The sequence below is a fragment of the Sarcophilus harrisii genome, chromosome 2, assembly GCF_902635505.1.
Source record: "Sarcophilus harrisii chromosome 2, mSarHar1.11, whole genome shotgun sequence".
In the NCBI taxonomy this organism is placed as follows: domain Eukaryota; kingdom Metazoa; phylum Chordata; class Mammalia; order Dasyuromorphia; family Dasyuridae; genus Sarcophilus; species Sarcophilus harrisii.
Window position 1 is genome coordinate 618,409,678 of NC_045427.1, and position 14,990 is coordinate 618,424,667.

A 14,990-nucleotide genomic window follows, 5' to 3' on the forward strand; every position below is an offset into this window, starting at 1 on the left:
CAGTTTTCTATTCATTATCTCCCTTGACTTAGTGGCTTGGTAAGATTGGTAGAGAAGTGAATGTAATTTTGGTGTTCCACATGGAGAAATAGAGGGCCACAAAGATTAAATGAAATTGGAGATTAAATGAATTTAAAATCCTATTATCTACTGACTGGACATAGAGCTGATCTTCCCCCTCGAGTCCTTCCTTCTTATTAAGCCACACTGACTCTTCCTTCTTGTTCCTCTCAATTGCCCTTGCTGAAATGGACTAATAATGACAACTGAGATTCAGTTTAACGTTTTTTTTACAAATTGTTTTCCTGTGAAGTAGGTAAAGATATTATTGTGTCCATTTTATAGAATAATAAACAGGCTCTGAGGGAGAACTTTGAATTAACATTCAGTCAGTCAACAAGTATTTATTAAGCACTTTATTCCTAGGGACTATTTGTGTCTGACTTGTGGCAGAGCATTCTGAGCTCTTATTGGCGTGATCAGTCACAGTCAGACACATTGACTTGATTCTAAGATAGTGCTGCCATTTTGGTCCTTTTTGAGAATGAAAAACAACAACCAACTGTTTGTGAGGTTTTCACCCTTAAGAGCCCCCACTCTAACTGGGAGACATTCTACAAATAACTATGTACATAAGATAAAAACAGGGTAAATGTGGAGTAATTTCAGGGAAAGGTGCTAGGAGTGAGAGAGTGGTGAGGGGGTTAGAAAGGTCTTTGAAATCTGGATCTCATTAAATCTGGAAGCTGCTTTGGATTTTCTTGGGAGGATATAAAGTCTAAAACAAAGATCCTGGCTTCCGGAGTAGAAAGATGTAGGTCCAAATTCTTTCTACCTGAGTGACCTTAGGCAAATTGCTACTTCCATGTGCCTCAGTTTCCTCATATTTAAAATGAGGGTTAGACTACGTAGTCTCCAAGACCTTTTCCAGCTCTAAATCTGGGATGTGAGAATGCTTAAGGAGGCAGCTCCACTCCTGATTGATGGGGAGTGGGTAGGCATTCTGGGATTTGCCCCCCCTCGGTCCCCTCATTTTCAGTGTGAACCTCTGGTATGCAGAGAACGGTTTTGGAGAAACAGCTTAAGCCCCACACCGCCCACGCTGAGCTGAGCAATCCCTCTGGGAGACCAAGACAAAAATGCTGGGCTGAGCAGTTGCTAGGTGACTCAGGCACATAAAGGGAAAATAAATCTAATCAGAGACATGTGGAGGTAGGAGGCATGGGGAAATGGCCCCATCAGCGGGTGGGATCAGGAATGGACATCCAGCCTGGTGGCTTGGTCCCTGCAGAACAAGGTTGTGAGCTCTGGGGAGGGGCAGAGTACAAGACCCACCATTAATGCTTTGTGGAGGATGAGGGAATGGGGGGCAGGGAGGTTATTACAGCGTGGGAGGGGATTAGCCCTGCCCACCTTTGCTGAGATTTGGGGGTTGAGAACTCCCAGGTGCAATTGTCAAGACAGAGGGAAACCATGGGAGGGATGTGGTTTTTAGAGCTCTAATATTCCAAGGCATAGGATTTTTGATTGTTCGTTTCTTTTGTTTTTTAAATAAAATACCTTAATCTTTCAGGTCAAGAAAAATGAGTTTCCGACCTTGCCTTTGTTAGCAATGTCTGTGTGACCTTGAGGAAGCTGCCCTTTCTGCAGCTGAGATTCTCCTATTAAATGGGTGTCAGTCCTCAAAGGGAAAGCAATGAGCTTTCATGAGGAAGAATGGGAAGGGCAGACAAATTTCCTGAGATCTTTCTTTGTCTGGCTTTGCCACCAACTCACTCATTTCTTCCTCCATCAAACTGCACTAATCTCTAAGGGTTCATCCAGCTTTAAGAGGCTGTGGTTCTATGAAATGCTGCGGATGTTTGTGGTGCTCTGAGCTCATAAAGGTGGCTATACAAATCCTCTGAATTACCAAGATGGTCAGCCAAAGGGTCCTTCTTCCTGGGGGTTGGGGATGTCAGTAATGAAGCCTCCACAAAAAAAAAAAAAAAAAAAAAATAATAATAATAATAAAATAAAGCTAACCCCACTCATCACATTCCTAATGGAGAGGGCAGATCAATCCACCAAAAGTAACAGGGTTGCTGGTCTGGAGAACCCAATGAACAATCCAGTGATTTAATAGGTTCTTTTTTTTTTTTCAGTTCTGCTTTTTCATTCATTCATTCCCTACATTAGCTCATTTATTCACATATTCATTCATTCCTGTATCCAGATATTTACTGGGTTCTTACTCTAAAAGTCTAAGACTCTATGAAAGAGAAAGCAGACTCAATCTTTCCCCAAAAAGCAGTCTCTCTAACACATATCACAATATGAGATTAGGACCCAATTAATGGTATGAATACAAAGTAGTGAGATAGGGAAGAAATTTAGATTTTATCCAGTAGGCAGCAAGGAGCCTGGGAAATATGGACAGAAATTCTGCTATAACTCTTCATTCTGGGAGAGGATACATGGGTGTAAATAGGAGTAAGGGTATAAATAAGTCTTTTTGACTTAATCCCAAAGAAGAAATCCTATCCTCAAATTATGGTACTTCATTCACTACGTCTTGCCCACTGTCATTGATCCCTTAACTCTTGGACAGTCCTGAGGACAATGCTGGCTTGGTATTCTGATCATGTCCTCGATCCCCAAATTGGTTGCTTTTAATCTCCTGGCAAGTTCTAGAGAACAGAGGGCTTTTCAGAGATTTATTTATGAAGGAAGAGTTAATCCATATAATCTAATCAAATTTCTAGTGTATATAAAAATACTCTGACCAGCAGTCCCATTGACCAGCTTTAATGTTGTTTATCTAATCTACTGTTTTCTTCTAAAAGGTGTGAAGCCATCTTGGAGAAGGGAACATCATTTCCCTATGTTTCCAGAACTCTTGGCTGACCCCGACTTCATCCTGCCTCTGACTCCCAGCCCTTAGTAGGGTGGTATGTTTAGTTATGTGTCATACCCCCTGCCAATCAGGAATGAACCATGGTCACTTGGCTGAGCCTTGGTACTCTGCCCACATATTCTCATGAGATTTCTATTGTCTATTGACTGGATTACTGGTCTCTCCCTCATCCCAAGGGGGTGGAGACCCAATGTAATAATGTTTATCCAGATGATTTTCCCATCACCCTGGGAGAATTTTAAATTTGGGAGGAACAAGATCAGACCTGGGTGGCCAAATGGAATTCTATGAGTTAGTGGATAGAGACCTGATCTTGTTATTAGGAGGAACTGAGTTCAAGGGCAGCAGCTGTGTGACCTTGGGTATCTGCCTCAGTTTCTTTATCTGTAAGATGAGGATAATAAAAGCACCTACCTCAGAGGGTTATTATAAGGATAAAATAAGATATTGCTTGTAAGACTTTTAGCATAATACTTGGCACCTAGTAGGTACTTAAAATACCTATTAGCTATTCCTTCCTTCTCCCCCTTTCCTTATATGTGACAATGGCCCAATCACTTTCCTTCTCTAGTTCTTAGTTTCTTTGTCTATTCATGAAGTGATCACAGCATCTTTGGATTAATGTTGATAAAGTCTCACCAAAGATTATGCAGAGGAAAGGTCTTTAATTAGTTGCTGTTAAATTCCCTTTTGCTCCATGCGTTAGAGGGGTAGATTCTCACCAAAGTCAAAATTTTCTGTAATTGATTTTACTTTCTATTTACACTGAATCTACCTCATAGATGAAAAGAAATCCGGAAATGGAGGAAAGAGATCAATAGGGATTTAGAATGAGTGAGGGATGAGTCATAGCTCATGAAGACAAAGAGAAATGGAATGAAAAGAAGAGAATGAAAGATAGAAAGGAAAAGTGAAACGTTAATGCAGTATTCTATGACACCAAAACAGGTGTGGATGAGTCCAGGTCAAATAGGGTATGAGGCAATGTTTGTAAATATTAATTAGCTGGTATTAGACGTATACATATATCCATATCTGTATATGTACTGTTTAACTTAGCCTCTAGGTCCTGGATAATGGGCTAGAAAGATGGGAGGTTCTTAAAGTCCACATTTCTACCCAAAACTGCAGCATAAAATTTGTATGTGTGTGTGTGAGTGTGTGTGTTGGGGGGAAGGGAAGTGTTTTCTATTCTTCAGTATAAACCCAAGACCTGGTCTGCCGTTACCAAGGCTGGAATTTTCCATCATAACAGCATCTCTGGGGGTGGAGTTGGAGTGAGGAGGGAGCAGGTGGCAGAGGGAGATTGGCAGGACCTACTCTCTGTCATATGTCCCCCTTCAACTCCATTACATAAACTGTCTCGTTCCATGGGGTCTTTTATCTCATAACCCAGAGGTGAGCCCTGACTGCCTGACAGCAACACTGTACACAGGCAGAGGGGAACCCCTGTGGATAGGAAAGAAGGAGAGAAAGGGACAATTAAGGAGTCTGTGAAACTGGGAACTCTTCTTTGTGCCTTTCACAACAGTGATCATGTCATATGCTTCTATGGAATCAATAATCACCTCATGTGATCACCCAGTTTTGGATCATTTTCAGTAGTTTCTCATCCTTCTCCATTTTCCTTGCTTAGGTTTTGCATATTTTAGCTTGCATTTATATAGTAATTTACATGAGTCCTCTGTCTTGATTCAACCTTATGAAGTAGATAATATGACTTATACTCCCATTTTACTAGAAATTAGAATTAAGAAATACACTTAATGACCCATAGCTATTAAATGATAGGTAGCTAGATGGCATAGTGGTCCTGGAGTCAGGAAGAGCTGAGTTCAAACCCTACTTCAGACACTTAATAGCTATGTGACCCTGGACAAGTTAATTTAATCTTACTTAGTTTCTTTTCTTTTTCTATAAAATGGGGTTAACAATAGCAACTGTTTCACAGTGTTGTTGAAGAATCAAATGAGATAAAATGTTCGACATTCTGCAAACTTTAAAGCATTATATAAGACCAGCTATTTGTTAATTATAGGTTAGACATTAAAAAAACTTGATCAATAGGTAAGACTTGCTTTAAGAGAAACCCATAATGGTGTAGAATTATAATTTCATAAAACATTCTGAAAAGCAGTTTGGAATTGTTCAGAAAATGTGGCTAAACTCACTGTCCATTCCTTTGACATAGAAATCTCATTATTAGATATACATCGCAAGGAGGTCACTAACAAAAAAGAATGGCCCCATGTCCACCAAAATATTTACAGCAGCACCTTTTGGAGTAACAAAAAACAACCAAACAAACAAACAAACAAAAAAAAAAAACTGGAAACAAAGATCCCCCTCATTTGGAACAAAATTAAACAGATTGTAGTGCATGAGTATAAATAAAATATTACTGAATAGTAAGAAATGATGAATATGAAAAAGCATAGAAGATTCATATGAAATAATGCAAAATGAAGTAAGCAGAATCAGGAAACCATATGTACAATAACTATAAGAATATGAGTTATTTTCAGAATGCTGTGATTGAAATTGAATGCTGTGAAATTATCATGTTCAAATTTGATGTATGAGGAAAGCATCTTTCCCTGGATGCCTTTCTTTGCTAAGGTGGGAGCTACATATAAAGTCAGACTTATTTGATGTGATCTCTAGCTTTGCTGAATTTTTCTTTTTTCTTTTTTTTTTTTAATTCTTTGTTACAAAGTTTTGCTGGATTTCCCCCTTTCTTTTTTATTCTTTATCATAAAGGATGATTCTGGAAAGTGGAGAGGAAGCTTTGTTATAAAGAATGGTTCTCTGGAAGAAAGAAGGGCTGTAATGGGAAATATCAATGATGAAAAAATAAAATTTCTATCAAAATTGGAAGAAAACCAAATATCGAAGACTCAATTAACCATACCAGAATTAGTGAGGAAGGGAAGGACAATTATATGCTTTACAAAGTAATTCTTCACTTTTGGTTCCTCGGTTAACATTTCCTAGCTGTGTGACTCTGGGCAAATCACTTAACCCCAATTGCCTCAGCAAAAATAAAAAATAAAAATAAAATGACATATAATCTATGATATGTAGCCAGCTTTCAAAGGATGCAGGCTACCTTGTGCTATGTAAAGTAAGGTATAACCGCAGCAGAGAGTAGGTGAGCAACAATGATGACAATAGCACCTCCTGCCTACACAGTGAGTCATGAAGTGACTTGAGTTCCATAGAAGGGGAAATAAAGAAGAGAGCTTGATTAGATTGTAACAGGAATTAGGGAGAATGGTTTAGTTAGTTAAAATGACATAGAAACAGGGGTTTATGGGATAAATCCCTCAGGGATCTGTGTTCCCAGGGAGACCTTGAGGCTTATCAGGTCTGCTGTTACCTAGGAGACTCATCAGCCTAGGTGTTTCCATGGCAACCGTATTCAATTGGATTGGATAAGTGGAGAGAGAAGAGGTTTGTTTACATTGGTTAAAGGCACTGACCAATTACCTTGAAAGACATGGGGCTGCCAGAGGGTTCTGGCTGAATAAGGATGGGCAGCTCCCATCCCCCTAAAATCAAAGACCAAAGGTGTAGTGCTCAAAAAGAATGAAGTGGGAGTTGGGCAATGCACCAGTAGATTTTAAGTCTTCGAGGATTTATATAATTGAATAGTTGCTCATCTTTCTCCAGTCTCTCTAGGGTAAAAGCAAAACCTTGCTCTCCTCTTGGAATTAGATCACTTCCAAGGCTCTGCTCAGGAACCATTTCCTACATGAGCCCCTCTCTGAACTCCCTTTTGTTAGTGCTTGCCACTCCCCATATAATTTTATCTATCTTTTTTTTTTTTTTTTTTAAATCTGCGTATGTGTTAAACCCTCCCATTCCCTAATATATATCAGCTCCTTGAGAGGAAGCTATATCTTGCTTTGTGTTTGTACCATCCCTTCTTACAGATGGGGAAACTAAGGTTCAGAAAAATATAGTAGGAGCTTAATAAGTGCTCCCTGAATTAATGTAATAGTCATGTTTCCTGAAATACAAGGTCACGATTTTTGAAAAGCTTCCCCAGTTGTGGGGAGGTAGCCTTGCATCTTTCCTTACCACTAGTACCAAGCTTTATTGGGGCTGGGGGATGGGGTTGAGTTGAGTCTTTAGAATAGTTTCATAGCATTAGAAGTAGAAGGGACCTCAGAGGTCATCTGCTCTAACCCCCTCATTTTGCAGATCAAGGGCAAGAACATTAAATGATAAGTCCCAGGTCACATAAAGGGAAAGCTTCAGATAGCCAATCTGAACCCAGGACCTCTGATTCCAGAAGCAATGTTCTTTCACTTCCTTTGTAGTTTCTCCCCAAACTACAATAATATAAATACCAGCTATAACAATAGCTGATATTTCTATCATGCTTTAAAAGGTTTTAGAGCTCAGGAACAGTTTTAGGTTTGTCTGTCTCCCCAGCGACTGGGGCTCAGTAAGTAGTTAGGACTGGCAAATAATAGTTTTCACATAGATAGCACTTTAAATGGACTATCTAATTTGCTACTTATTTAGTATATTAGGCAAGTGAGATCTCCATTTTACAGATGAGGAAACTAAGGTCTATTGACTTGCCCAAGTATTTCTGCTTGCTAAATAGTGATGGTTCTCGCTGCTTTCCTACCCTCAGGACTGGTGTTCTTGGGAATCTCACACCCAGCATCATTAAACAGGTCTCCCAGTGCCTCTCTTTTAGACCTTCAGAGGTGGCCAATACTCACCCCTTCCATTCTGGTTGGGCCTATACACGCTGCCCACGCTGACCCGGCCTTGCTGGGCGCCCTGTCTGTCCCCCCCTAACGGGGGAGCTTCGGAGCTCCTTATGGGCAGGTAGGGTTCTGCTCTCGGGGCACTCCCATAGGGTTCCAGGACCCGGAATGGCGGCTGAGGCTCCACCACTCGGGGCGGGATGTAAGCTTCCGGGGGCACATTGGCGTAGGGTGATTGCCAGCCCAGACGGGGATCGGTCACATAGCCCGGGCCTAAGCCCAGAGAGGAGCCCCCGTTCACCTGCGGGCTCTCAGGAGCAGCTGCCCCCTGGCCTGGCACCACCTGGCCTGGCACCACCTGGCCTGGCACCGAGTTGTAAGTGTCCTGGTAAGCCTGATCAAAGTTCGTGGTGCCTTCGTGATACAGGCTGTGAGAGTACCTCCGGTCCAGCCCGTCGGAAGGCTGCGGCTGGGGCTGGGGCTGGGGCTGGGGCACTGGCATGAGGGGCACTTCCTGAGCTGGATAGAAGCCCTGCGGCTGGTACGGGGTCTGCTCCTCCCCGTACTCCTCATATCTCAGCCGGGGCTGGAAGGGGTAGATGACTCCCGCCGAGGCCACCGCAGCCGCCCCGGCCCCGGGCACGCCTCCGCTACTCCGGTAATACACGTAGCTCTCATCGTAGGCCCTGGGGGCCTGCTCGTACGTCTCGTACTGACTGACAAAAGGGGGCTGGGGGTAGGGGAACTGCGCGGGATAAGATGGCTGCCGGTAGGTGGTCTGGGCGAAGGCGGAGGCTGCGGCTGCGGCTGAGCCCGAGGAGACGACGGAGGAGGCGGAGCTCGTCTGTCGTTGCCGGGAGACCGAGGTGCGGGCCCTGGCCATCCCCGTGCTGTCCCCGACGGCCACTTCCCTCCAGTTTTCTGGCACCTGGCCGAAGCCGAACGGGTGCCGGGCCTGCCCTCGGATGGTGTCCGAGCCGGCCCTCACCGGCAGCGAGGGGGCCTGCCTGCGGGTGGGGCGTCCCTGGCTCCTCCGCCGGGTCGTCTGCTGGGCCCCGGCCAGGAGCACCTGGGAGCTGCCGTCGCCGAGCACGCCGCCCGGGGGCAGGTACTCGGAGCCCGAGTTCAGCAGGCTGTACACCCGCCCGTTGTTCTCCCACTGGATCATCTGCCTCCAGGGGCTGGCGTCGGAGCTCTGCTGCGGAGGCTGCTGCTGTCCGCGGGTCAGGAGCAGGAGCCCGCAGCCCAGGAGCGCCCAGAGCGCCCAGCACACGCGGGCCATGGTCTCTGCGCCGTCTCGTCTCCCGCCTCCCCGGGGTCTGCACTAGCCGCGCGGGCCACAAAGCGCGGAGACGCCGCTTCTCCCGAGTCCCCCACCCCCCGAGTGGTGTGTCCCTCCCTTCCCCGAGGCGTTGTGGGCAGCTCCTCTCCTCCCCCGGCTTCTAGCGCTGTCCATGCCGGGCCAGTCCCGAGCGGGAGGGTTCTCCGGACAGCAGCATGGCGAGGGCGAGGCGAGACGAGCGGAGGAGCCGAGAGGGCAGCGGCTGGCCGAGCCCGGGGGCTCCGTCTGGGGCAAGGCAGGGCAGGGCACGGCGCGGAGCCGGGCTGGACTTGGAGTCGCTCCCCGCAGGTCTGGCCCCAAGGACAGGACCACCGCCGGGAGGGGCTTTACATGGCTCCAGAGCGGGATGGGGGGGGGGGGGGACTGGCCGGCTCCCTCCGCCCTCCTCCCCTTCTCCCGCCCCTCCCTCAGTCCCTCTCCCCTTGGGTCTGGGGCCAGCCGGGCTGGCTCTTTCCCACTCTGAATGAATAAGCAACAGGCTGTGAAAAGTTTGGAAGTTTCAGAGCCGCCTGCTCCGTCTCGGGGCTCCGCCCTGGGCCCTAGCGCCCGTCGGGTTTTAGCTATGCGGCCAGCCCCCAGGCGCCTGGCCCTTGCTCTCAGCTCGGCAAGCCAAGGTGGGGGGGCGGAGGGGGCGGGGGGGGGCCTCCCCTTTGATGAGGAGAGAAGGAAGCAGCCCCAGTGAAGACCCAGGACAAGGGAGGGGACCTGGGGGCGTGCGCAAAGCGGCGAGTCTCAGTGGAGCGGATCCTGCAGGGCAGCTGCCCCACAAAGCCCCCCCGGAGGAGGAGCGGGGGGAGGGGGGGGGTAGGGCTGCATCGCGCTTGCCTGATGGCCCAGGAGCTTCTCTCCCGGCAGGGGGCCGTTCCCCGCGCCCCGCAGTGAAAAGAGCTCTGGCTTCTATTTAAAAGGCCTCCTGGGAGCAGAGATTGAGGCTCGAAAAGGACCCCCGGGGCCGTGTAGCCCAAGCTCTTTGCACGGGAACGTGCAGAGGGAATGTGTTTGGCTGAAGGTTGCAGGGCTGCGGGACTCACTGACTGAAAAAGCATTTATTAAACACTCGCCAGGTCCCAAGCACTGGATTTAATTGAGATTTGAACTCCGGTCCCTTGCCGATAATCCCAGAACAACCCTATTTTAGTCCTTATTTGTACTCCTGAGCTGGGGGATGCTGGGAAGTGTGTGTTGAAAAGATCACCAGGTTCCAAGGAAGAGGACTTGGACTGGAAACCCGGTTTTTGCTGGGAAAGCCATCCCTTTCTGCATCTCAATCTTCCTTGTAAAGTGAAGGGATTGGACTGTTTGCATAATCTCGGCCTTCCTTATAGTTCTTCCTTCTAGAACCCTCTGCTACGGGATTCAGAAGAGCTCTCCATCACTTAAGCTAGGTCCTAGAATCCCTAACTGATTTCCCACCCTTCTGGTCCCACCCAGTGATTTCAGAGGCAAACAAACAAGGAAGGCCACTCCAAGCAGGAAGGTTATCTAGCCCAGACCCTTCATTTTGCAAAAAGAACAACCAAACCCAGAAAAGTTAAGTGGTCACACAGCTGGCAACTGTCAAGAACCTGAACTCATCTTTTCTGGGCTTCAAACCAAACATTCTATTCCTTGATGCTCCATGTTGCAACCCTGGCATTTTCCCTTTCCTTCCCTTCCCTTCTCTTTCCTTCCCTTCTCTTCCCTTCCCATCTTCCTCCCCTTCTTTTGCCCTTTCCCTTCTCTCTTCCCTCCCCTCCCCCTTCCCTTCTTTTGTCCTTTCCCTTTTTCTTCCTCTTCTTTTCCCCTTTCCCTTCCCTTCTCTTTCCCTTCCTTGACCTCCCCTTACCTCCTCTTTTCTTCCCTTCCCTTTCTTTTTTGTTTCTTTTCATTTCTTCTCTCCTTCATTCCTTCCTTTTTTCCTTCCTTCCTTCCTTCCTTCTTTTCTTCCTTCCTTCCCTCCCTCCCTCCTTCCCTCTCTCTTCCCTGCCTCCCTCTTTCCTTCCCTCCCTTTCCCTCCCTCCCTCTCTTCCTTCCTTCCTTCCTAGATCATCTAAACCAAGTCTTTCCTTTTACAGAAAAGAAAATTGAGACACAATTCTCACAGCCCAAACTTACTCATTAAATACATAGCAGAACTAGGAAATCATCTCTCCTGATTCTTAGTTGTTCAGTATTCTTTATCACTGTCTCCTTTTTGCTGTGATCAGCTTTGTCTTGGATACCCAGAGATCTGACATATAGAAGCACAGCAGCCACATAATGGCCCAACACCTTTCCTGGAGAAGATCACCAGTGGATCTCTCTCTATAATGTCTCCCTCAGGAGGTTCCAAGGGAGAACTGTGTCTTGCCCAGAATAGGCTCCCTTTGAGATCCAAAAGTAATGTTCAAACTTCATCTAGGTCATTTCACCTCCAGTTTTTCACTCTTCGAAGTGAGAGAGTAGAAAGAAAGGTATGGTATTCTGAGTGGTGGAAAAGGGGCAGGGTTAGATCCAGAGAAGGAGTCAGGAAATTGTAGTAGACAATTGTAGACAAGATTCGGATCCTAATTTGCTATGTGGTCATGAACAGATCACACTGATCTGTTTCTTTACTCTTCTGTCAAGTAAGAATGTTGAATTAGAGTTTCTAAGGTCCTTTACAACCCAGAGGATCTGGAGTTCTATGAATTCCCCTCCTCCTCACTCTATTCTCTGGATAATTGTAGTTAGTGGAAAGCTTAAGAAACTGGGGGGCACTAGGTGGCACAGTGAATAGAGCACAGGGTCTGGAGTCAGAAAACCTGAGTTCAAATCCAGCCTCAGACACTTGCTAGCTATGTGACAAGTCACTTTACACTATTTCAGTTTTCTCCTCTGTGAAATAAATTGAAGAAGGAAATGGCAAATCACTTCAGTAAGTTTTTCTGCTAAGAAAAACCCAAAATGAGGTCACAAAAGACCAGATAGGAATAAACAACAACCATAGGGAAATGGAAGGAGAGAGGGAAATTAAAAACCTGGATTTCTCGGGAGCTGGAAAAAGAGCCCTCAATAATCAAGAATTTAGACTCTAAAAGAAAGAAAAAATGACTTACTGCGTAGAATGATTGAAGTGAAGTTAGGGAAATCTGGATTTAAATCCTACCTTTGATACTTATTAGTTGTCTAACCATAGGGGAAAGTCATCCAGTAGAGACAGAGTCTCAGGCAGCTCTCTAAGACTAAATAGTGGAAAGCAAGAACACTGCTCAGTAGTCAGAGGTCCTGCATTCAGATCCCGATTCTGTGGATCCTACCCCATATGTGACTTTTTTTTTTTTTTTAATAGCCTTTTATTTACAGATTATATGTATGGGTAACTTTACAGCATTGACAATTGCCAAACCCATATGTGACTTTAGACAAGTTTACTCTTGGGGCAGCAGATCTTCATCTATAAAAGAGGGGGATGGATTTAGATGGAAGTCTATAATCCTATGAAATTCAAAGAGGTTGCCCTCTCAGAGGGAGCACTTAAGCCCTTTTGTCATGAATTTCTTTTAGGAGTTAGGACTCCTGATAGGATCCCGGTAACTTCTGAAGTTGTCTCTATCATTTTTCTTGTTGTTGATCTGAGATCTAAACCTGGATTCCACCAAGTGTGGGATGCCCTTTAGGCAAAAACTTGGAAGTACAAAAGTATATTATGGATATAATAAGTGTCCTAGAAGCCTTGAAGGCAGATTCAACCCTGAAAACTGGAGAAAGGATGCTTCTTTGGAGCTTTTAATCTAGCTGACGTGTAACCCCAAACTATACTGCTCTGCCACCAGGGTGAATTTGACCTCCAGCCCAGTGGAGGGAATAAGGGATGCTGGGCCGGTAAGCTAAGTCTCCAGGGAGTGGTAGACCCCTGTGACCCCTCCCTGTGTCTCTGAGAGGAGGCCAAAGTTCAGCCGATCCCCAGGATGCCCAGAACCATGTCTGAGTCTCCTCAAGGGAGAGAAATGAGATCAGCTCTGCCGGCCAGCCCTAAAGTTCAAGCTCACTCCAGGGCAGTGCTTGGTTTTCCTGCCTAGAGCCTACCAGGGAGAGCCTCATTCTCCTTCCTATCTTTTTCTGACTCTGGAGCTAAGGCAAGGGGATTACATTCAACATTTAGGGAGATCTCTCAGAGCTAGCTACTGGGCTTCGTGTCCAGCACCCAGACCACTCTGACCACTTGTTAGCTGCTGCCATAGTCACTGAGACGTTTCCCTGAGGCAGCCAGTCAGAGACAGCAGGTCTTGGGAGAGTCCAAGGTCCAAGAGTTATTTTTACAATCCCATGGTTCCAGCCCACTGCTCTCATTAGGTTGCACTCTCAATTTGGACATAGCGTGAAATGTCTGCATGGGTATTTTATTTGTTCTTTCCTTGCGTTTCTAATTGGGAGGGAGAAGATGGAAAGAGATGTCAAAGTATTCTCATTCCACTGGCCATTAGGAAAATTTTTTTGTGCCAAAGACCTAACTCACTCTCTCTCTCTCTCTCTCTCTCTCTCTCTCTCTCTCTCTCTCCTCTCTCTCTGTCTTTCTATCTGTCTTTCTGTCTCTGTTTCTCTCTGTATCCCTGTCCCTTTTTATGTGTCTCTTTCTATCGCTCTCTCTCCTCTTAACTAGCAGAAATCTAGGGAATGGAAAGAGAGGATTGGTATAGGCAAGAACACAGAGGAATTGAGGGAAGATTGCTTAGATTTTTTTGGAGTTGGAATTGTAACAATTAAGCTTTCATTTTCTCCTTTGAGGATCTGGCTTTGCTGAACACAACACCCCCAAGGCAAGACCTTAAAACCCCTAGGAAGGGAAAGTCTCTTTTGATTCTTTAGAGGCAGGAAGGTTATACACAAGAGATGGAGAAAGAAGAGGAGGAAGAAGAGAGTCTGAGAAGCAGGACTTAAAACAGAAAATGAAGGAAAGGAAAAAAGAAAAGTCCACAGCTGTTTCTGTTGTGGGGGGAAAAGAAGGTGGATTTTGTGGTGTCCAAAATACAGGACTAGAAGGTGATTGCTGAGAGATACATTTGTCAGTGTGAGGATCATGGTCTAGAGAACAGAAGACAGAATTCCACTTTGGGTATAAAGGCAAATGGTAACCCTGAATTTGGGGATCTATAATAGGAAATGCCCGCCCAGAGAAGGCACTAGCCAGCTCCTTACACCTGGCTTAAGGGTCAGTATGGTATTTAGTATGAAATACTTTTTTTTTCCTGGGGGGTATTTAAATTTTTAAAAAGCAGAATGAAAGTGAATCATCAAAGCTCAGCTTCTTGCATTTGCTCCTAGAAGCATCTAGGTTGTGCATTGGATAGAGTGCTGGACTTGGAGTCAGAAAAACCTGAGTTCAAATCCAACTTCAAACTATTGGTGGGACCTTGGGAAGGTCACTTAACCTTTGTCTGCTCCAGTTTCTTCATCTGGAAAATGAGGATAACCATAGCACCCCTCCAGGGTTATTCTGAGGATCAAATATATGTAAAGTGCTTTGAAATCTTAAAGCTCCACATAGATGTTAGCTGTTAACCTGACTATATAAACTCTCCTCTGGATCTAATTAGGGACCTGGTATGCTGGCCTGGGAGCCAGAGATCTGAGGTCTGGCCTGTTATTGATGTGGTGAATTTGACAAATCCTCTGAGCCTCAGTTTCCCCATGTGTACATGAAGGAATTGGACAAGATGCTCTCTAAAGACTCAGTGTTAACTCTCTTTGATCTTAGAAAGGAATCTCAGGGCTGTTCAAGTCTCATTCCTCATTCTTGTCGTCTCTTCTGAGACTTAAGGACTGACCTTCCTCTAGGAGAGAAGTGGCCAGAAGCCTTTTATTACATTGTGTAATTCTGGGCAAATTTCTTCTCCAGATCTGGGCTGTTTCTTGTTACTATTGTTGTTGTTGTTGGTTGTTTTTATTCTTATGGTTCTTCTCCTTCTCCTCCTTCTTTTCCTTGTTGTTGTTGTTCTTTTTTTCCTCCTTTCCCTTCTTTTCCTCCTCCTTCTTTTCTTGTTCTTATTGTTGCTGCAGTTCTTCTTGTTGTTCTTCTTCTCCTCCT

The 14,990-nt window shown here is 45.5% G+C and overlaps 1 protein-coding gene across 1 annotated transcript in view; it reads right to left on the bottom strand.

Moving 5' to 3' along the window:
- The window catches only part of LOXL1 (lysyl oxidase like 1), a 45,191-nt gene extending 35,744 nt beyond the window's left edge, over positions 1–9,447 (bottom strand). The window contains exon 1 of the mRNA XM_031956633.1: positions 7,636–9,447. Coding sequence (XP_031812493.1) covers positions 7,636–8,905 — 1,270 coding nt within the window. The 5' untranslated portion in view covers positions 8,906–9,447. The remainder of the gene's footprint in view (positions 1–7,635) is intronic.
- Positions 9,448–14,990: the final 5,543 nt, after the last annotated feature.